The sequence below is a fragment of the Carettochelys insculpta genome, chromosome 2 (genome assembly GCF_033958435.1).
Source record: "Carettochelys insculpta isolate YL-2023 chromosome 2, ASM3395843v1, whole genome shotgun sequence".
Classification (NCBI taxonomy): domain Eukaryota; kingdom Metazoa; phylum Chordata; order Testudines; family Carettochelyidae; genus Carettochelys; species Carettochelys insculpta.
The window spans coordinates 185,212,600-185,236,298 of record NC_134138.1 but is presented as its reverse complement, the minus strand read 5'-3'; the positions used below and the strand labels follow the sequence as shown (position 1 = coordinate 185,236,298).

The 23,699-nt window shown below is 43.1% G+C and overlaps 1 protein-coding gene across 6 annotated transcripts in view; it reads left to right on the top strand.

Annotated features, from left to right (window-relative positions):
- The first annotated feature begins 2,068 nt into the window (after window positions 1-2,068).
- Window positions 2,069-23,699, top strand: part of STARD3NL (STARD3 N-terminal like) — a 51,684-nt gene continuing 30,053 nt past the window's right edge. For 2 of the 6 annotated variants that reach the window (XR_012644543.1, XM_074988091.1), the window contains exons 1-3: window positions 2,069-2,262; window positions 19,611-19,696; window positions 20,250-20,547. Coding sequence is in view for 5 of the 6 variants with exons in the window: in XM_074988091.1 (XP_074844192.1) it covers window positions 20,311-20,547 (237 nt within the window). In the remaining variant the exon portion in view is untranslated. Of the gene's footprint in view, window positions 2,263-2,386; window positions 2,775-2,840; window positions 3,882-19,610; window positions 19,697-20,249; window positions 20,548-23,699 lie in introns of those variants that run through there. The other 4 variants (XM_074988093.1, XM_074988094.1, XM_074988092.1 and 1 more) reach the window with 4 other exon arrangements.

The window sequence follows — 23,699 nt, the reverse complement described above, 5'->3', positions numbered from 1 at the left end:
CAGTTACTCTGAGTCAACATTTAAAGTAAATGTAAACAGATTGTCGAAAAAGCCATTGAATTCATAACTTGAAACAGAAACTGCTGAGATGGTCTTACAACAATGGAACTCACTTTTCCACTGACAGGGATTTGGAAGCTCATTTGGTGAAAAATGCCACTGAATGTTATACTTTGAGAATAACACTTGCCATTTATGCCTTTGAAAATCTCCTTCTACAGCTCTAATCAAGCCTTATATGGCAGGGCACTGGTTCCCCTTCATCTTGCATGGATGCTGAAGAGAAGAAGAGAGGTGAGCGGGAGGGGCAATGTAAACATATGGGAAGGCAGAATTCCACTGTACTGTGATTCAAAAGATGAGGTAGCTTGCAATCAGAGGGAGTCTCCTGTTACGCTGCTGCTCATGTTGTGTGTTTTAATTTCCAGTAATAGGACCTGATCCAAAACCCACTGAAATCAATGGAAAGATTCCCTCTGAGTGGACCGGGCTTTGGATAAGACCTGTGATTTTTTAATCTCTTGAGAGTACACTTTCTTCAGACTGCATTCATACATTTGTTTGTTTCCACTGAAACATCAGTCTCCATTGTTCTTAACCAAAACGGTTATTTCTTAGGGGTGTGCTGTTTTCCACATCCCCTAAACCCAGAGTGCAAGGAAGAAGATACTGAAGAGGACTGGGGAGGCAGCACACAGCTCCGGCAGAACAATGGTGTGGCAAGCTTTGATGCTTTTTCCCTATGTCTCAGGAGCATTCCCAGCAGGCGGTGATCCTCTTTTTCCAATCATGTTGGGACATCACAAAAAAGGGCACAGCAGGAGTAGGGTCAATACTCTGGCCTTAAGTTGGTACCCTGTCCTTCCTGGGTTAACTCCTGGTCAACAACCGACTTGCAGGTATTGTGGCAGTGCATGCAGGTGATGCATTTGTAGAAGGGCAGATGGACACTGCTAAACTCATGCTTACTGGAACACCAAGCACTTCCCCATTATGTCTGGCTTCTCTGTCAGATGATCTGTGACCCTGGAGGGGCTATGCGTTTGTTTTCTTCCCCTCTAGAAAGCTAATGTTGGCAAGTCAACACGTATGCTGCATGGCTCACAGGACAGCCAGGTAAGTGATATTAAGAACACAATTTTAAGGTGATTCTATAGCCTGTATCACACTGGAGGGTGCCTTTGGATTCAGCTGTGGAAGGTGTGCTACTTGGCATGACAGCAATATATGTGATCTCCACAATATGGCTTACCTTTGGGACCTGTCTCTGGAGGAGGAGGGCCTTGTCTACGTGCTTGTGGCTAGAAAGAGCAGCGAGGTTACAGATATGAATCAACAGGGCAGTGAGCTGACTGCACATGAGTTAGTTACTTCACCTTAGTTCCAATTTGTTTTGTTGCCCACAGTTCCTAGGTGTATTTCCATCTTATCTTTGGTGTACCTGTGCACTGGGGTTACCTCACTTCCTATGGGAGAGATTCTCATTGGCAAAGGCAGGTTTGAACTTGTCAACTCTGGCCTTCCTCTTTACTGGGTCTCCCCCATCTTCATGGGGGAGGGAATTCTTCCTCTGGATTCCCCACTCATGCATCTGACAAAGCAGGTCTCTGCCCACAAAAGTTTGTGCTCTGATTATATGTCAGTCTATAAGGTGCCACAGGACTTCTCCTTGTTTTTTCAGATACAGACTATCGTGGCTACCCCTCCAATACTTGAACCAAACTATAAGTCCCGTCTATCACAGGAACCACTACAAGCCAGCACGCCCCAGCACCTGGGTAAAAAAGGTGTCCTAGACCAGGGACCCAGAGGGTGGGAACAGCTTCAACGGTAGCCGGCGTGAGGGCGGGGCTCCCCTGCTTCCCTCATCCCCTCTCACACGGCGCCCAGTCAGGCTGCCCGAGGGACAACGTGACTACACTGCCCGTGGGCAAAGGGGCGTGATGGGCCACACACCAACACCCCCTCGTCCATATTGCCCTGCCCTCGCGCTGCCAGGGGTGGGAGCCACAGGGACTAGCCCCGCCCACCCCGCTCCCTGCCGACGCTGGCCCCCGCCCCCTGCCGCTCATGTCAGGCGGCTGCAGTTGCCAGGCCCCGCGGCAGCGTCTGTTGTTGCGCGGCCTTGCACAGCCGCCCCCAGCCGGAGGAGGAGCCGCCGCTTCCCTGGCCCAGCGGCGCGGCCCCGCAGTAGAAGACGCCGCGCCGGACCCGCTCCCGCGAGCGGGCGCGGTCTGCCCCCCCCCCTTCCCCCCAGCTGAGGTGAGCGCCCCTTCTCTTGCTGCGTGGCCAGATCCTTCCGCGGGCCTCACCGCCCTCACCTTGGATGACTAGATCCTTCCGCGCCCCGCCCAGCCGCTTTGCCGGCTCCCTGGGGCGCGCTGTGTTTTGGCCCGGGGGCCTGGAGCTGCCTCTCTCCCCCTCCCCAGGGCCTAGAGACACGCGGCGTCCTACGGAGGACGTAGGGCCCTTCGGCCTTGCGGGCCGGGCGGCGCAGTGGGGCGGCTGGAGCCCGGCCGTAGGCAGCTGGGTGGGGGGCCGGCGCGCAGGGGAGCTTTGCGCCGCGCCTGGGGCATCGGTCCTCGGGGGCTGTGTTATCCGCCCTCGAGCTGCGCAGGGACCGCAGCGGGGAGAAGGTGTCGGGGCCCGGCCCGGCTACGCCCTGCTCTGGGGGTGCGAGTGGGGGTGCGGTGGGGCCGAGCAGCTGGGCCCATCAGAGTACAGGCTGGGGTGGCGGCCTCCCCCCGGTTTGGGACACGTGGTGTGGGTGCAGGGTAAGCAGCCGTGATTCGGTACTGGGCCCCCAGAGTTTCACGGGCGTCTACAGGGGCGTGGCGGGGTGAGCACCCATGTCCCGGACCTCGCCCCCCACTAGTCTTTGCTTCCCTCCCATCCCCGCTTGCCCTCCCCCAGCTGTAAAAAGGGGAGGCTGGGACTTAAGGGGGTAAACTCCTGTTTAATTAGTTAACAAATTAAACATTAAATTAACCCATTAGACGGCAGAGGGCTGCTCTGGCCCGGCTGAGCTAGAGTGCCCCTCCCACCATGGACAGGGACTGGTCTGCCCTGGCTTGAGTGCCTCGGGGTCCATCACAGACGGGCACGGAGCTAAATGGGCTGCTGTAGCCCCTAGTGGTTGACTGTAACCGGTAGACCTCATCCATTTAGATTAATCCTTAACACCCCTGTTGGGATTCTTGGTTCCCCCGTTTTTGTGACCCTCGGTGTCCATTTAACACAATGGTTCTCAAGCTGTGGGTGTCTGTATCAGTGAACATTTTAGGGCCATGTGACACTCTCAGGGCTGTACAGGGCCATGTGTATGTATATTGTGTGAGTGCAACCCACATAACACAAAATCTGTATATGGAGCCCAAAGTGGCAAATAGGTTGAAGGTGGTTTAACAAATGCTGCGCCATATACACCTCCACAGGAATTCTGTATCTCAGTGCGTTGTCTTTGATAAAAGCCAAAGCAAATTAGTGTTCACTTTAGTATATGCTTAGTGTTCCTCCAGTGGCACATGACCAGGATGCATCGCTGAATATGGTTCACTACATTGCCTGTGCTGGATACCGACAGTGAGCGTAATGTTAAAGTGGATCCATATCCTCCTCCTACGGTGTAGTCATTGAGTGCTCAGAGCTTATTTCCTGCGAACCTGTCTCTGATACAACATTCAGAATACTTCACTGAATATGGTCAACTTCCTTGCATGGGCTGGATACTGACGGTGGATCCAGTGTGAAAGTGGATCCATATCCCCCTCCTACAGTGTAGTCATTGGGTGCTCATACAAAGCAAATAATTCTAATGTCAGATTTCATCCACTGAATAGTTACACGAGTTGCTGAGAGTTGCTTTCTTATCTCAACAACAGGTAAGTTCAAATTGATTCAGGAGCAGGTTTTCAGTTTTCAGCCAAACTCTTACTGACGTCTGGTGGGATTACTTGGAAATCTTGTCATTGTTTCAAGATGAAATGGATTGTTCTGTAAAGACTATGCAAGAACATTTAAGAGGCTATACAGAGCTGTGTTTAAATTTCAGTAAAGTTACAACAGTGAATTAAAGAAAGAGGAAGTCTTTTTTTTTTTTAAACTAGTGGGCTACGTCTACATTAGACAGAAACTGTTGACAAAAAAGCTGTGTAGATGCTCAGGAGTGCCCTTTTGTTGACAGAGAAGATCAAAAGATTGATCCGCTTTTATGTGTAGACAGGATCCGTTGACAGAAGTTTTGTTTCTGTAGACAGATGTTTCTAGGGTAGACATAACTGTAGTGTTGAGTCACTTTTCAACTTCATGCTCAAGCAAGTGTACTGATTTGATATTATATATAATATCGTTGCTTTCATTTTCCATCATAAACTCTCTGTATTTGACTTTTTCCACTTTGGAGGTAGGGAGCAGAGAAGGGGTCAAGATTAAATCAGTAGTAAAAGCAATCCATTTTTATTCTTACTGAACCACTAGCATTTTCTAATTCAGTTAAACATTCAGTTGACCATTGCTCTGGGGGGAATTATGTGTCACTACATATGCAGAGAATTCATATCCCCTGCAGATTTTTTTTTTTTTTTTTTTTTGTAATTTCCCACATATAAATTTCTTCTGATATGGGAAGCAGAGGGAAGTTGTTAGAGCAGTCACGTGTTCCTACTTGGCAAGTTGGTTCAGGCATGTAGAGTGGCCAGTAGAGATGTAAATCAGTGGCACCATGTATTCGTGTGTGTGAAAGAATGCGAGCAAGAGAGACTCTCTCCTTTCCTCACTATTGCTGTATGCTTGGCGTGGAGGGCTAGTGATTGCATGTACTTCTGAGGAGCTAGGGCATGGGGCAAGATCTGTCCTTTTAGGCAGAGCAGAATGTAGTACAGGTTGAATCTCTAATCCAGAATTCTTTTGTCTGGCAGACTCTGTAGTCCAGCATGAGTTTAATTAGCTGGGTGACTGCTTATCATGAGTGTGGCCAAGTAGATCTCCCGGACGCCCCCAGTTGCGCTACAAGATGTCTGCAAGAGAGACCTCCGAGAGGTAGACATCGAGCTGGACAACTGGGAAGAACTAGCAGATGACTGCAGCAGATGGAGGCAGGGGTTACACAAGGGTCTTCAGAAGGGCGAGATGAGGATCAGACAGCTAGCAGAGGAGAAGCGAGCGCACAGAAAGCACAATAAGGACTTGCCAGACACCCACCACATCTGCAAGAGATGCAGCAAGGACTGTCACTCTCGTGTGGGTCGTCATAGTCACAGTAGACGCTGTAAATGAAGCCCTCAATTGAAACTTTAAAGGGCGCGATCCACAGTCTATGCAGACTGAAGGATGCCTACCTACCAAGTTTGCTGCAGTCCCATAAAGATTGTTTACAGCTACCAGTCCTGGTTCTCAGTGTCCTGTGCTATTATTTAGAGGCAGTTTACCCCCACATGTCTTCTAAGAGCCCAGTAAGCAGTGGAAATGTTGGTAATGTGCTAGGAAATATTGACCTCCCATTATGTGGCAAAATCTTTTGTTTTGGCACCAGTCAGATCCCCAGGGTGATTCAACTTGTGGCCTGCCTGTTTATTGAATTGTTCCTGTTGTCTTTGTGAATTTCACTGGAAGTGTAACTGTGGAAGTTTTAAGGCACCAGAGTGGTGTACACGACAGTATAGCCTTATGTATGGGTATAGTGTTTTAGTGATTAGAACCATGTAACTTTTTGGACTGAAATAATTTCCTATCAGATTTGTTCTTCATGCACTGTTTGCTACTGACTTTTTGTGAGTATTGTGAGTTTGGTTCCTCGGCTGTCACTTGTTTATCAGTTGCCTGTGATGTACCATTGAGCATGTGGATGCATATGTTTGTTCATTAATACCTAGAAATGAAGGGTCAAATTTGGTGTTAATGTACAAGGCCAAGGATTAACAGGATTATGGGATTCGCTTCAACACAGAGCCAGTTAGGGATAATGTACTTTATTAAGCTTAACTATTCATGGTACTATAGTTTCACAAGGTACACATTAACAAGCAAAAGGTACAACAGGGCAATGCACTCAACAGGATAACAGGCTCTTTGGAATGCTTATGTCCCTTCTGCCAAGAGGAATCCGGGTCCTGAAGTGCTTCACATCAGGGCTGTGGCAGACATAGCTCCATCTGGTGGGGGTCCAGGGCACCTCTGAGTCTGGAAGTGCCCAGAGAGACTGGGCTAGGGATGGGGTTTCCCAAGGTTTTATCCCCTAGCTGTTTACTGCGTGTGCATGTACTGGCTCAATGATACTCTTAGTGTTCTCATGAGGCTAAAGCCAAGATTGCCCTGTTTATTGGTTTCCCATGCAGGTGTCAGGGCTGATATGGCTATCTTGTATTTGTTTGCAGGGTTTAAGGCTGTAACATAGGGATAGGGACTTCGTTGTACTACAGGAATGGAAGTTTTCACTTTTGCTCTCTCAGGCCTTAAGGCCTCCTAGTGTGTTGCATAACACCTAGCTTCATTACTGTCATGCAAGGTGGTTTGGGGGTTTCCTCCAGTGCTCTCCATTCTCCTCCTCCATGCATTTTATTGTAGTTTAAATAAATTACTGAAATAATTGAAACCAGTGTGATTTATATTGCTTTATTTTGGTAAATAATATATGCAGAATTTTGCAGAATTTTAAAATACTGTGTGCAGAATTCTAACTTTTTGCTCTGAATTTTTATTTTTATTGTTTTGGTCACATATTGTTTCTCCAGGGACATAGCGAGTAAAAAGGAGTTTTCATATTTTGCATCCTCAACGTCTAGTTTAAGGCTATTAATCCTTGTTCTTTATAGCAAAAATTGGTCCTCAATTTTCCTACGGCATCTGGAAATGCATTGTAAAGTAAGCTGGATGCCTGATGAAATATCATGTGTTGGTAATACTTTACTAAATGGACTAAAGGTCTGTTCCGGTGTTATTCCTTTAGCTTGCTTATAAGTGCTTGAAAGGTTTCTTTATGAATAGGTTATGACTGAATTATAAAACTTCCAAAGTTTTAAGCAAGTCTTACGTGGATATGGAATTCATTTATCAGTGCATTAAAATTAAATATTGTCTCCTTAATTTGCTGATGTATTCTAACTTGATTAAATCTCATAGAAGCTCTTTTCCCAATGTTTTGAAGTCCATTCTGTGCCATTTTCTAGGGCCATCTTTTTCGACCTGCCTTTCTTGGTTGAATTCAAGGGGTATGTCTTGAAGTTTGGTGTGCTCTATAACAACTTTTTTATTGAAGCATTTTGTATAACCAGGTCTAATTTTTAGTTAAAGAAAGAACTCTCACTGTGCTGGTGTGTTAAATTCCTTGGAATAAGAACAGTTAATTTTAGCTTTGAAAGTTAAACTTAAATATGTAAGAAATACTCTAGCAGATTTGAAAAAAATCTTATAATCAATGGTTGTTGTAAAAATCACATTCACTTGGTCACCACAGGGTTATAAAGGATTTTCCTTTGTGTGGCATTGCAAAAATAACCAGATGCATTATTATTTGGGATGCAGTGGTGGTGGAATACTTACCCTAATGATTAGGTATAATCCTCTGCCAGGCACAGTGGAGTGAATTTGTACAATTAGTCGTACGGCATCACAAATAGTCTGTTATAAAGCTGAAGTTGCTAGAAAACAAAAGGGCATATCTTACAACTCTGTTGCTATTAAGTGGTTTTTTCATAGCGATACAATTTTAAGTATGAAAATTACTTTGGAAAGAGAGGCTGCTGAACTCTTTTATATTCAAATTCGACACATTAACACATGGTTTGAACCAGGATATGAATTTTCTGGGTCATTATAGGGTCTCTCTTGCATTATAGGGGCCCTTGGCTTAATCTAATTCTTGACTCCCCTCTCCCTCTTCTGCCCCTCTACTCTCTGATTTGCTCACCTTGATAGTTTTTTTCCTGATTCGTCAACCGTGATTACTATTTTTGGTTCTCTGTGCCTTAAATATTGAATCTGTTCTGGTATGACTATGGTCTGAAGAAGTGAGTCTGTCCCATGAAAGCTCACCTAATAAATTATTTTGTTAGTCTTTAAAGTGCTACTTTACTGCTTTTTTGTTTTGATAGTATATAGACTAGCACGGCTTTCTCTCTTTTACATTCTAAAATAGTTTGCATTCTAAAAATATTTCTTTAAAGGTCCTAGGGATTCTTTCGTTTCCTGGAAAACTAACCAAAAATGCACTTTTTTTTGTGGATGATCCAAGCCTCATAGATTTCCCCATGTTCCTAAAATGTGATCCCAAGTAAATGTAGAAATTGCTGTATTGAAGGCTTCCTTAATCTTACTCAGGAAAAACGATCAAAGCCTCTTATGCCCACACAGTGTCGTATGGTAGTCCAGGGCTCCCAGATTTGAATTAGCTCATGAACTGTCTGTTGAATTTCTGAAGGTAGGAATACAATTTATTTCGCTCACTTGGGAGAAAACTAAAGGCGTCTTATCTACAAATCATCGTATAGTAGTGACAGCAAAGCAAAATATAGAAGAGACAATTATTTAAACTTTTTCTAATTCACTGAGTGCACTTAAATAATTTGTAAAATCTTAAACTTTTAAAGCCTTAATGGACTATTCTGCCTAAAAGGACCACTGTTTCAACTGTGATTGGGTGGATTGACACTAATGATCGTTGAGAAGGAAGATTTCAAAAAGCAGGAGAGAGAGGTCCTGTAGCAGACACAAGATTCTGGAATTTTTTATTCACTAGATCCCGACCTTTTCAATAACACAGCACACTTCATCGAGAGAGACAATTCCATGGCACATCCACTTTTTTCAGCTGAACTGATTGCTCAAAAGTCACATTTATTATGGTTACAGACTTACTAGAGATGTTTGTAACACAGTAGTGTGTACAGCAAGCTAAACAAGCATCACATTTGCTCAAATTCACCATAGAATACACAGTTTTAGACAGCAAGTACAGACACATTTTCAAAATCTGCTTAATGCCGTGCTATGGATGTTGAGTATTTGAGTAACTGCTGAAAATTTCAGGGGGTACTCAATTACTTGCGGGTGGGGGAGGTGGCTCCAGAAAGCAAGTTCCCCTCCCTGCCAGCCTGTTGGAGCCAGCATGTGGCATTTAATCCTCATCCCAGCTCTAACAGGCTCCCTCCCTCTCTCCCTCCCTCTCGCTAGTGCAAGGAGCTACCTGCATTTCAGCTGCCGCCCAGGGCAAAAGGGGTTGTGCAGTGTCAGCATTTCTCCTCATTGTGGCTCTGCAAAGAGCAACCATGGGGGTCATGAGAGGAATTCATGAATTGCATGCCAGTGGGGACTGAGGCAGCCTTGTTACTTGGTCCCCAGCTGGTGTGGGGTTGTTTGTTTCCTCCTCAGGGTTGCAGTGAGGGGAAACTGAAGAAACTAGGTTTGCTGGGGGAAGGTGACCGAAACCCTGTGGGTAGAAAGGAACTTGGAGGCCGGGAAGAAACGCAAAGAGGAGTGTACAACAAAAGTGGACCCTTGGTTCGAGTAGTGAGGGTGGGGAGATCGACTGGTTATCTAAGGTACCAATGCCAGAAGCCTGGGTAACAAGCAGGAGGAATTAGAAGCCCTGGCCCAGTCCAAGAACTATGACTTGATTGGGATAACAGGGATTTGGTGGGATGACTCATATGGCTAGAGTGCTGCCATGAAATATAACTGGAGTGCTGCCATGAAAGGGTGTAAACTGTTCAGGAAGAACAGGCAAGGAAGAAAAGGAGGAGAAGTTGAACTCTATGTAAGAGAGCACTATGATTGCTGGGAACTCCAGTACATAGAGGGAGAAAAGCCTGTTGAGAATCTATGGGTCAAGCTTAGTGGTGTAGGCAGCACTGGAGATATGGTGCTTGGTGTCTGCTACAGGCCACCAAATCAGGATGATGAGGTAAATGAGGCTTTTTTTGGACAACTGAGAGAAGTTTCCGGATCCTGGGCTCTCATTATCGTGGGGGACTTCAATTACCCTGACATCTGTTGGGAAACCAATACAGTGGTACACAAGCAGTCCAGGAAATTTCTGGAGAATGTTGGGGATCACTTATTGGTACAAGTGGTGAAGGACCCGACCAGAGGCTGCACACGGCTTGACCCGCTGCTTACAAACAGGGAGGAACTAATAGGGAAGGTAGAGGTGGGTATTACCTGGGAAGCAGTGATCCTGAGATGGTAGACTTCAGGATCCTGACCAAAGGAAGGAAAGAGAGCAGCAAATTACATACATTGGACTTCAGAAAAGCAGACTTTGACTCCTTCAGGAACCTGATGGGCAGAATCCCCTGGGATGCTACCATGAAGGGAAAAGGAGTCCAGAAAAACTGGCAGTATTTTAAGGAAGCCCTCTTGAAGGCGCAGAAAGAAACCGTCTCGAGGCACAGCAAGAGAAGTAAATATGGTAGGAGACCAGATTGGCTTAATGGGGAAATCCTTGGAAACCTTGGGCACAAAAAGGGAGCTTACAAAAAGTGGAAACTTGGACACATGTCTAGGGAGGGGTATGAACGTATAGCTCAAGAATGTAGGGCAGTTATCAGGAAGGCGAAAGCGCAACTGGAATTGCGACTCGCGAGGAATGTGAAAGATAACAAGAAAAGTTTCTACAGGCATGTTAACGAAGAAGGTGATCAGAGAGGGCGCGGGGCCCCTACTGGATGAGGGAGGTAACCCAGTGACAGATGATGTAGGGAAAGCTGAAGTACTTAATGCTTTCTTTGCCTCTGTCTTCACGGACAAGGACAGCTCCTGGACTAATGCGATAAGTGATGCATTGTGGGATGAAGGTGGACAGCCTTTGGTGGAGAAAGAACAGGTTAGGAGCTATCTAAAAAAGCTAAATGTAAATAAATCCATGGTCCCGGACCTAATTCATCCTAGGGTTCTGAGGGAGCTGGTGTATGCTGTTGACGAGCCCTTGTCTTGTTATCTTTGAAAAGTCGTGGAGATCGGGAGACATCCCAGATGAGTGGAAAAAGGTAAATGTAGTGCCCATCTTTAAAAAAGGGGAAGAAGGAAGATGCAGGGAACTATAGGCTGGTCAGTCTTACATTAGTCCCTGGAAAACTCATAGAGGGGCTCCTCAAGGAAGTCATTTTCAGACACTTGGAGGAGGGAAGCGTGATCAAGAATAGTCAGCATGGATTCGTGAAAGGCAAGTCATGCCTGACCAATCTGATTAGTTTCTACGATGAGATAACTGGCTCTGTGGATAGGGGAAAATCAATGGATGTGATTTATCTTGACTTCAGCAAAGCTTTTGATACGGTCTCCCACAATATTCTTGTCAGCAAGTTAAAGGAGTGTGGATTGGATAAGTGGACGGTAAGATGGATAGAAAGCTGGGTAGAAGGTCAGGCCCAGTGGGTAGTGATCAACGGCTCCATGTCAGGATGGCAGTCGGTTTTTAGTGGACTGCCCCACGGTTCGGTTCTGGGTCCTGTTCTGTTCAACATATTTATCAATGACCTGGATGAGGGGTTGGATTGCACCCTCAGCAGGTTTGCAGATGACACTAAGCTAGGGGGAGAGGTAGGTATGCTGGAGGGTAGGAACTTAGACAAATTGGAAGACTGGGCTGCAAGAAATCTGATGAGGTTCAATAAGGACACTTGGGCCGGAAGAATCCCAAGTATTGTTGTTACAGCCTGGGGTCCGACTGGCTCGGTAGTAGTTTTGCAGAAAAGGACCTGGGAGTTGTAGTGGATGAGAAGCTGGACATGAGTCAACAGTGTGCCTTTGTAGCCAAGAAAGCTAATGGCATATTAGGTTGCATCAAGAGGAGCGTTGCCAGTAGATCCAGAGAAGTGCTTATTCCTCTTTATTCGGCTTTGGTGAGGCTGCATCTGGAGTACTGTGTCCAGTTCTGGGCCCCCAATTATAGGAGGGATGTGCATACACTAGAGAGGGTCCAGCGGAGGGTGACCAAAATAATTAGGGGGCTGGAGCATATTACTTACGAGGAAAGATTGAGGGAATTGAGACTGTTTAGTCTGCAGAAGAGAAGACTGAAGGGGGACTTAATAACAACCTTCAACTTACTGAGGGGAGGTTGCAAAGAGGCTGGAGAGAGGCTGTTCACAGTGGTCATGGATGGCAGAACACAAAACAATGGTATTAAGTTGCGGTTGGAAAGGTTCAGGTTGAACATTAGGAAAAACTGTTTCACTAGGAGGGTGGTGAAGCATTGGAATGGTCTGCCCAGGGAAGTAGTGGAGTCTCCATCCCTGGAGGTGTTTAAGTCTCACCTCGACAAAGCCCTGGCGGGGCTGATCTGATGGGTTTGGTTCTGCTTAGAGCAGGGGACTGGACTTGATGGCTTTTTTAGGTCTGTTCCAGCTCTATTGTTCTACGATGCTATGAAATTCTATGGCACACTTGGACAGTTCTTTATGACACACCAGTGTGTTGTGGCACACTGGTTGGAAACCATTGGTGTAAATTGTTTGTATGTTGTGATCAAGTGTAAAACCCTGATTGGAAATAACATTTTACGTAGTTTTTATCTCTTTATAAATATTGAGCATATTGAGCTGCACATATGCTTGTTATTTTGAGGTCTTTCACTGCAATGTCATGGTAGCTTAAAATGGTTTTTGAAGTCTTGTTTTTGAAAAAAATTCAAGTAATACAGATTTATCATTGGTATTAGTCAGGTGGACATACTGAAGTGGTGGTGGTTGTAGTTGTGGTTTATGCTTTTGTAAGTTTTGCCTTCCTCTGCTAATACTCATACTTGTCAGGGAAAAACATAAACAAATTCCAAACCCTGTTATGTGAAACAAGAGCCAGTCTCAAACTGCGTCAGGGTTGTGGTATTTTGGGTAGCATGGACAGAGTTCCAGGATGAAACGAGCTCCAAGAGAAGAATGCAGTTTTAACCAATACATTTAAAACTGCTTTGGAAGCAAGAGATGATGAACTCATAACGAACATACATCTCCTGGTATAATCCAGTAGGGTATTATTTTGTTAAAAACATTAGAGACATGTTACAATGCCTACAAGAGCTGGCTTTTTAAATTTTTTTTTAATTGGTGGCTGGACAAGAAATCAAGTGGTTAGTGTCTCTATTTTCTGTAATTGCTTTTTTCTGTTTGTGTTAAGAGTTTGCATGGCTTGATCTTTCATTCCCTCTTCTATGTAGGCTATTATCAGGGATCTTCGTTTATGTACTACTTGTGGTTTTTCTAAGATCTTTTACAGAACTTTCTAGGTGGATCAGTACAAAAGCCGTGGAGTGTGTGTCCTAATTGGAATGTTTATCATGCCTTCCATATGTGGACTAAAACCTTTATTTGTGGAGTAGATCATATAATCTGGTCATTCCTAACCCTATATTCTGTTTTTTCAGTAGTCAAGCTATAATGCCAACTGAAGCATGTGTCTAAATATTATTTTGCCTAGCAAATATGAGAGAGTATTTTGAGGAAGTAAAACAGTTATTGGGGAAGAGAAAAATATACTTTAGCACATAGCTAGTACTGTGTCAAAACTTTCCTTAAAGATAGAATCTAGCTTAGGAAAGTGGTATGTATTAAGTGGGAAAGAAGTGATGCTCTTGATATTTGTGATTTAGATGGAGATTGGGATGGGCAGAAGTGGGTATTGTAATATTACTAGTAGCTATCATTCGCTATAAGCTGATTTCTCTGAAAATGAGTTCTTAAGTCATCTTAAAAATATTAATATAGAATTGCTCACAGTAAATGACCGTATTAGCGTGAATGTTGTAATCCTCTGGTTCCCTCAGCTGGGGGAAGTGCGTGGCAGGAGCTGAGGGGGTGGGTGGCATAGCTTCCACCAGCTGGCAGAAGTCAGGGGGAAGCCTCAGGGCTCCTCCTTTCAGTGTTCTGCTGGCAGCAGGGTGCTGAAAGGAGTAGCCGCGTGACTTCCCCTTTCAGCGCTCCATTGCTGGCTCCAAGTGCTGGAGCCAGCAGCGGAATGCTGAAAACAGCAGCCCCACAATGTCCCCTTCCTCCCCAGGTGGGGGAAGCCAGGGCGATGCTGCTACTGGAAGGAGGGGAAAGGTGAAAATGGGGAAAGCCCCTCAGCCACAGGGAGCTGGGAGAGAGGCCCTACTGTGCCTGGCTCCCTGCTCCTCCTCTGAGCCCCCAAACAGGGAGCTGGGAAACTGACTAGGCACTGCTGTGCCTGGCTCCTGGGGGCTCAGAGGATGAGGGAAGAGGGAGGAAGGAGATGGGGTGGGGGGGAGCCCCAAGCCAGGTGCAGCAGTGCCTGGTTAGTTTCTTGGCTCCTGCAGGGAGCCAGGAAATTGACCAGGCACTGCTCTGCCTTGGCTCCTGGTTCCCTACCCCTGAGTGGGAGCCTGGAAAGTGACCTGGCTCCAGGCTGCCAGGGTCATGGAGGAGGAAAGAGGGGTCACCCTCCACCTATTTAGGCAAAGTTTGCGTTAGATGGGTCTTGTGAGGAGCTCAAACCCCACATAACTTGGGGTTTTACTCTATTGATAGATGATGATGAATAGAATTGTAGAAAAATTTGTCTAGTGGGATTCTGAAGGGCTTGGAGACAGCCTCAGTCTCAACATCTTTATTAAACTTTGGAAAGGCATAAAGAGCACAAATTTATTATTGCTACCCATGCTGCATTGTGAGGTGCTGAGCACACGAGTAAGGATAAATCACATAGAACAAATTAGAGATGAAAAATGAGGGCATGAAACAACCAAAATAAAATTCAAATTAAAGCAACATAAACTAACAGGTATAGGAGATAAGACAGGAATGGAGATTATTTGGCAGCCTGAAAACTGAGAAGTGGTAATGCTTAGAGACCTTGGGTGGTGATGGACAGTAAATTGGAGTCAAATCCCATTCTTTTAAGGATAGATTTTACAAATGATCAGTTAAACTTTTTCTGCTGCTCAATGTGACTTCAGTCCTTCAGCCAACATTCAAGCAGCTGTACAAGTTTTAGAAGACAGATTTGGTGATGGAGAGGTAGTTCTCTCAAAGAAATCAGGTATCATATGCATAAATTGTTCACTGTACGTACTGTAACTTTGAGATTTTCAGTTTTGATTTTACAAACACAGTCCCCAGTTGGGGCCCAGTACCAACCTTGTCCTCTGATTCCCAAAGCTGACTTGTCGTAGGATAGAGTACCTTAGGTGGGGACGGGGAGGGTGATGGCAGGAAAAGGTAGGGCTTGGAACAGGTAACGGACAGCCCCTCTCCCGTGCCTGCTGGGGGTCTCAAGCTAGACTCTGCAATTGCTTCTGCCTGGCCTGGCCTGCGGTCTGGGAATTTCAGACGCCAAATTTTATTCTTCCTTTATTTTGCTAACTGAACTTTAACACAGAGCTCCTGGGAGCCCCTTCAAGTACATTGTTCCTCTTCATTCTTTCTCACATATTGGACTCTGGTAGTGCTCTGACATGGAGTGCTTTAGAAAAACTCTCATACAGAGTTGTATGAGCCTAACTACAAAGTGCTGGACAGCTTATTCTCTAGATATACACCCTTTCTGTACTCTGTTACTTTTATATTTTTAGCATAGTTCTCAATGTAATACTTAAATGCCACTTCCTTCTTCTCTTAGAATAGTTACTTTTTACTTTCACTTTGCTGAACTGCTGATGTCTGACCTTTCACCTCTTCTTTCTCTAAAAATATTATTATTGGATGTTAAATACTTGAGCATATTTTCCTGGTTTTCAATGTAGTTTAATATTGTATCCTTCGCTCCGTGTAAGAGACAGTATAGTAGAAGATCAGAGTAATGGATCTCACGTTTCATTGCACTGGGACCCCTTTTGTCACCAACATTTACAACACAACCCCAGGAGTAGGGACTGAAGCTTGAGCCCTGTCTCCCCAGGTAGGGAGGAGGGGAGAAGGTGAAGCTCAAGACCACTGCCTCCTGTGAAGGGAGCAAACCTGAAATCCAAGGGCTTCATCGTCTATCTAGAAGCCTGTAACCTGAGCTCTGCTGCCAGCTTAGGCTTCATCTTAGTTTCTGAGTGGTGGAGCTTGGTATTTGACCCTGGACCCCAGCAAATCCTAAGCCAGTCCTGATGTGGTTGCAGTTGGCTTTGTCTTCCCAACCGAGTTTGAGAACTTCCAGACCAGAAACCTAGAGTTATAAAAAGCTGTATTATAGGTCCCAACTTGAGGCATCACATAAAGTGAATAAGACTGAAAACAGCAGGGAAATGGGACAGACTGGTGTGTTGGTAGGTAAACGGGTATATAGAAAAGTGACCTGATTTCCCACCCCTGCCCCGCCCCGCCCCTGGGCATGATCTACCTGTTAATTGGCTTTTGGTTTTGTGACTATTTTTCTCAGTGTTAATTATCAGTGGATTTTATCAGGCATCAATTTTCTGAGGCTAAGCAAAAGCTAATTTGTAGTCATTAGGGAGCAGCTGAGAACATTTTTATTTTAAGTAGATTTTAGGAGAGTTTATAAGTTTATACAGTTACAGGTTAGAGTTTGCATAAAGGTTAATTTCACAACTATGTATCTAACATGGGGAGTGGAATTACAGTCCTGACTTAATATTAGTTCAATAATTTTTCATTTTGCTTGGGTTCATGAGTACAGTATTTGAGGGTCATAAGACCATTTGATTTTTATCTTGGTAATTTTCAGTTGTACTAGTTTTGTTTCTGCTAAGGCAGTTATTTTATCACTCTAGAATAAACTTTAATAGCCCCTTTCATTTGTCAGAATGAGGTAAAATAGCCATAATTTTATGTTATTTTTTACATGTATGTTAATGAAGTATTTAATGTGCATAGCTAAGGAATTCTTTTTTGTTGTATTAGTAAACAAATATACAAATGTCTAGACTGTAAGGGTTGAAACTACAGGTGATTATAGGAGGAAGTTTTGTATTGATTTCAAGCTTTATTTCCAGCCTCCTCACTTCCCTGCTCCTGTTGTCTGTTGTGCATGTTCATTAATGGCTTTTTATTTAACTGTAAAACTATGTCTTGTAAAATAATTTCGTGGCTTCCATCGCAGAGTGAAGGAGGACTGTTTGTCAAAAATGTAGTCTCTTAGTAATAAGTTTGCTGGAAAACAAACATGTTTCTTCTTATCTGTATCTTGTATGATACTTTTTGTATCATGAATAAGAAATCAAATATATTTTTGTTCTGAGTAGTCAGGTTTTGGGGAATCCAGTTCTTCATCAGAATGAAGAAAGATGGAAGTGGCACTTAATTTGATGCATGGAGTATGAAATTAGGTTATGTGGTTGACATTTGGAATAGAAATGAGATATGGTAGGATGGCATAAGGGAAATTTTTTATGTGAGTAGAGGAAGGTTTACACTCAATATGAAGGTTATTTCATAATCTTCGTCTGAAATCCCCTAGCTTCAATAACTGCAGAGGTTTGAAGGCTAAAGTCCATGAACCTGACCAGTTGGTTTTGAAAAATCTTAAACTCTTCTGCTTTAGATGTTTCCAGCAGACATGTTGAGTAGCAGGTGAGGGTCTCCTGGCATCTGGCAATTGCCCATGTTGTTTGGTTTCCCACCTTTATATCCCCTTTTTTCAAGGTGCGTATTCTTTGTGTTTGGTTCATACTTCTTCCTCATCTTTAATGGAAAAGTACAAGATCCAAGATGGTTTGCAGCATCAGGTGGTAGGGTCACATGTTCTGACAGGACCAACCATAATCCAGGCTTACAGGAAAAACAAGACTAATCGGAGGTGTTTGGTTTGAGTAATTGGCCATTGTTTTTCCTGAGTATCTATAATGGCCCTCAGCACATCTAGATTTATAAGCAGATTCAGAATCACAATTCATATTTCTGTAGTCGCATAAAAGGATATGTACAGAAATAGAACATACTTATTCAGCATATAGTAACTTTTAAAATATCAGGTGATACATTTTGCCTAAAGCATCTTCAAGTTACGCATATTCAGATTCCTACACCAGTTTTCCTAAAGCATGGGCAGGGAGTGGGGGTGGGGAGTGACATGCTTTTGTCTCCCTCTGTTATGTGCCTCACAACAGCTTCTTTAAATGAGTTTAGAGCCTGGATATCTTTTCTGAGCTCTGAAGTGCCTATTTTCAATGGTAGGCCTTCTTTTCCCTCCCTCATCTCCCCATATCTAAATATTCCTATAACACTTTCAGTCCCAATTTGCCTTATATTTGGGTGGCTTTTAAGAAATGGTTTGCCACAGGGCTTTCAGAAGTCATGGATTCTGTTACTTCCTATAGTGACAGAAAGGTGGCCGTGTTAGCCTGTATTCTATCAAAACAAAACAAGCAGTCGTGCAGCACTTTAAAGACTAACAAAATAATTATTAGGTGATGAGCTTTTGTGGGACAGACCCACATCCTTAGATTTTTTGTGGGACAGATCAGAAGTGGGTGTGTCCCACGAAAGCTCATCACCTAATAATTATTTTGTTAGTCTTTAAAGTGCTGCATGATGGCTTTTTTGTTTTGATAGAAACAGACTAACTCAGCTATCTCTCTGTCACTATTTCACTGTATGTGTGAGTAAGTAGAGAACAACCTGTAAAAAGTATGGTCTTTGATCTGCAAAAGCATATACAGGGAGCAGTATTCTCCTGCTTATCAAAAGAACTAGAATAACAAGAGGGCAGGAGCCATTCAGCCATGGAGATGTCTCCCATAGGTTGGGAGCTTTTCCTCTTCCTCCTCACAGTCCTGGCCGGGGTCTCTGTTCTGTGCCGCCCCACTCCTGTGAAAGCAGGACTGCAGGGGGCTCACTGAGACTGCTGCTAAGGGCTTCCTATGGTGGTCCCCATTTTCTCTCTCTCCCACTTTCCTCCATACACACCCACCGGGGCATCTAGTTTATCAAAACCTGTTATCTAGACCTTCACTCTGTCCAAACCCTGATGCTGTTCCTGATACAGAGGGCTTGATTTTTCTGCTGATTGACAAAGAAGGGACTGCATAATTTGGAGGTCTGAATAACAGAGCAGAAACTTCCACTTTTGTCCAAGGCTAGGAGGAGGAACTCCTGGCTGCTGTGGTGGGTGGGCGTGGAGGGAAGAGGAAGAGAAAGAAGTTGAAGTTGAAGAAATCCATTTTTTAATACATATTTTTGTGAATTCTGTTGGAGAAAATTAGTTTGTTATATCTGTTGAAACACATGACAGCCTTACTCAGCTGTCTTTGAGGAAGTTCTCCAGAAAAAGGTATCTCAGGCAGCAACAAGTGATTGGAAAAAGAACCATTCTGCTCCTTGGTATGTGAAGGAATGAATCATTTTGAGAAACGTGGGAGTAGTTAATGTACAAATTCAAATGGAATGAACAAGCATAGGCATTTGTTGACATCTATATGTTACCCTTAAGTTCTGTGCTTCATAGCTTCATGCTAATGTAACAGGATGTAAACAGTGGGCAAGTTTAACCATATCGGCTTAGTAGATCAACAGTTGTAATGAGCCTTTGACTTGCTACTGTTCCTTTCCCTGGCCAGTGGTAACTGCTGTAGCAGATACCCTTTAACCTGTAAGAAGTTGTACCAAGTAGACCTTTGCTTTCTTGTAGCTTATTGAAACAAAGAAGTCACACTGGTATAGTTAAAGTGTGATGTTGCATCAATTTAGCAAAACCAGTGAAACTTTGATTTGTTTTAACAGGTCTTTCTATACAATAAAATACTGCACTGCGTCTTTGATTATATCACTACAACTCTCTGTGAAAACAACATCTCAGTTTGCAGACAGTAAGTCCCTCGTTCCTTTTCACAAAATTATGTGAAGCTTGATCTAGGCCTAAGTACTTTGATTAGCTGCATGTTGCTTTATATACAGCAAGTAAATCATTCTATGAAGCAATGAGGAAAGTGGTGGAAAGAGTAGGCACAAATAGAGAATATACTTTTACTAATTGTTTATACAGTGCTTTCTAAGTTGTAAGTACTGTGCATGCATTAACTAATCCAGTCCACACCTTCTCCATGTGAGGCATTATCCAGAGTTATGCAATTGGAGACTGCAAGACAAGCTGGAATGACCTGCCCAGGGCTGTCCAATCCATCAGTAGCAAAAGAGATTAGAGTCTGAAAACTTCCAGTCCTCGAATATGTTTCCTGAGATATGGCTTACATTAATCTATTCTGTCTCAAAATGGGATTTTATAGGTGAACTTTGACAATTACTTTTAACACATTTTTCAAGATACTTAAGTGTTGGATTTCAAAGACAGGTATGATTAGATGAAGTTTGTTTATGCAGTCAGTTTGCTGTGACTAACATTTTGGGTTTTTATTTCTAAAGGCATATCCTCCTATATGGATCAACCTGCTAGTGATGGTGAAGCTGAGAAAAGGCTACTCTAATGACAGCCAGGATGAATCGACTGCCAGACAATGCAGAAAATGCTCAGAGCAGCAGTCGGAGTTCCTGTCCTTCCTTGCAAGACATCCATTCCATCAACCCAGCACAGCTGATGGCAAGGATTGAGTCTTATGAAGGAAGAGAGAAGAAAGGCATATCAGATGTCCGAAGGACCTTCTGTTTGTTTGTTACTTTTGACCTTTTATTCGTAACCTTGCTATGGATAATAGAGTTAAATGTGAGTCTTGTTTTTCAAGCTTTTTTTTTTAGATTTGTTTTTCCCGCGGTGGGACGGTGGGCTCAGAAATGAGTAATAGGTACCATTCCACTTCAACTCAAAGTATGTACTATCAGTCTAGTTTCACCTGTAGTTTTATAACAAGTGTCTTGACATCTAACATTGATAAACAGAGATCCGTTTAGCTTAGCAGTGGCAACTGTTTATTTTTAATTGCTGGGATTCACATTTCATTATTATACATTTGTTTGTTTCTGAAATACTTCAGGCTAAATTCTGATTATTAACCATGTCAAACTCGAACAAGGTAAGTGCAATGTACTTAGTAGACCAAGGAATCAAGAAGATTCAGCTATCTATGGATGTGGATAGTAAATATGAATATCAGTCTGGAGAAGTTTAGGTTTGTCACCACATGACGCAGTGAAAACAGTATTTTCTATCATTGCTTATCTCATGAGAGACATTCCCCCTGAGGGGTGCTCTTGTCCAAAGTTGTTTTGGCTCATCAAATAATACGTTTTCCTTATGCCAAGTTTACTCTAAGAATTTTTAAAATATATTAATTTTGCTGTTGCTGACATCTGTTCCTTAACTACTTTGATAATCTGGATTATATCCCCAGAAATGTCAAATCCCATGTTCATTGTGGTAAACACTAACATTATGCAATTCAAACCACTTTTTCCCACATTTTGTATTTGACATCATAATGTAAAGATCCCCTATTTTCAGTATGTACAAACCCAGTATTGTGAAATTTGGACGTGCGGAGGCTCTGTCTAGACCTTTAATCAAGTTTTTGAGGCATTTGACCTGGAAGCAAGCAGGAACAAAATATTTAGTTTCTTAGAGATGTACAGTCTCATTTGAAGATGATTTAACAAAAAAAGAAGACGCTGATCTAAATGAGGAGGGCTGTGTGGGAGCGGAATGTACATCTTTAGTTGATATAGTTGATGAACTTGTATCACTGTAGAGAAGGCATTTAACTAGTTAAGGTTAATCATATCTTCACAGCTAAGGAGGTGGTCTGTTGGAGGTGTGTCAGGGAAAGGAAAGCATACTTGTACATGTGGTGGTTGTCCCAAATTAGATTTTTCAGATAAAATTATTGCAGAGATCCATTTTATGATAAACTGTTGGTTTCCTGAAGATTCCATGTCCTGCTTTCTTAATATGCTTCATCAAAGGATCTACATTTTAAACAGAACATCACATTTTTCATTGTTAGCTAGTCTTTGTAGTGCACATAATTGGAAACATGTGAGCCTCCCTCCTATAAAATTGTGGTATAGTAAGATGTGAACTATCCCACACCAGAGAAGCACCAACAAGAGGATAGATATGTTGTGATTTTATTATCCCTTCTAGTGTGCTCTGTAGAAGAGGGCTCCCCATCTACCTTCTTTGACTATTACATTGTGTATCACTTATAAAATAGGTTAATATGTTAAAATTTTATTCTAATTCTGCCTCCAATAAAGAGTAATAAATCCGTGAACCTTAAACTGTACAATATCATGAAGTGAAAAAAAAAATTTTTTTTTTAAATTTTCAAGTATCCATAGTTTTAAGTTAATTTCACAACTTAAACTGGGAGGAGTCTAAATCTTGGGTGTTTCTTTTTTTTTTCTTTTTTTTAAATAAACACTGGGTGTTGATGCAATTGATAGAATATGCTGTGTTCTTGTTTTCTCACCTGGTGGACAACTAGTGACATTTAGAGAAGACACCAGGTTTATGATAAGCAGAAAATGTTTTTCTGGGCATGACTGCGATGTTTGGGCTCAAACTGGTTAACATTACCAATTGTTATTTTGACACTTGGAAATTTAACATAAGTAGCACAAGAAAGACTGGATTGCTTGGCTGGAGTGCTTAGAGAAGGGGAAGTGGATTTCTGTTTTGTTTTGTTTTGATTACTGTCTCGCACACAACTGTGTTTTGGGGTTTTTTTCCTGACCTTATTGATATGCTCCCTCCCTGAGGCTAAAATGCTTATGCATATGGACTTTTTTAAAACTTTCAGTGCTATGGAAAAGTTGTGAGAACTAATATGCCTCTTTTGGGTTGTTTTGCCTGTTGTGTTTTTTTTTTTTTTTTTACACACAGTTCTGCTTTTGTTTAGGCTTGATAGCATTCTCTAAATTTTTGTATGCTATATCCATGGCAACTTTATTATCTGTCATGAAGTTGGATAGATGCAAGGAGAGGTCTGCATGCTGAAGTATTTTTGTAAATTTATCTCTGATGGAGTATTTTGAAGCTCAAATTGAGGGGATGTGCTAGATTTTGGAGCTGTACTGACTTGCATGAGAGAGAGAGGTGGGGATAGGTATTGATGACAGAGTATTGAGAAGTGTCTCATTTCCCTTTTCTGTTCCTGTTCATTAGTCTCCTTTGTCTGTAATATCTGTGCACTCTCGTTTTACCATAATTGCTGTCTTGTGCATGTGTGTGGAGTTTTAACCGTGCACTTTTCTTGTCAGCCTGTCACCACCTCTATGATTGCAGATGGTGCTACTCACAAAATTAGGGGGTGGTTTGGACTTTGGGTTTGTGACAACATGCTAATGCCCTTGAATGGTTCAAGTCTGGACTTCCAGTGAGGCTTCTGTCCCCAGACAGAGCTTCCGGGGCGCTGGGCAGCCCTGTCTGCTGTGCTTCTGGCTGGATTTTTTGTTGAGAGAGAGGCTGAGCAGTCCGACTGCTCTCTGTCAACAGAAGTTTTGTCAGAAGATATTTTTGGACAAAAACCTTTGTCAACAAATCTTTGTAATCTAGACATAACCTATCTGCTAAAGCAGTCATTTAGAACGTGTGTTTGTGAACACAGACAGCACTTGTGTGGAATCAGGAAGTATGGCAAACAGATGAGGATTTGTGACCACTTGCACCACTGTGAGGCAGCACTATTGCATCCTGTTTGTAGATATCAGGTAGCGCTACAATAAAAATGAAGGAGGAAAAGAAGAAAAAGTCAGGCAACTCTGGGAATTTAAAATAATTTTATTTTTACATGGGAAGGAAGCCCGTTCTTTGGGCTAGTCAACTTAAGATTGGCAGAGGAATGTTGAATTGAGCTGGTGATAAAAGGAGGCTTAATAAAAGGATTAAAGAGTGACAATAAAACAGCAACAGGCCATTAA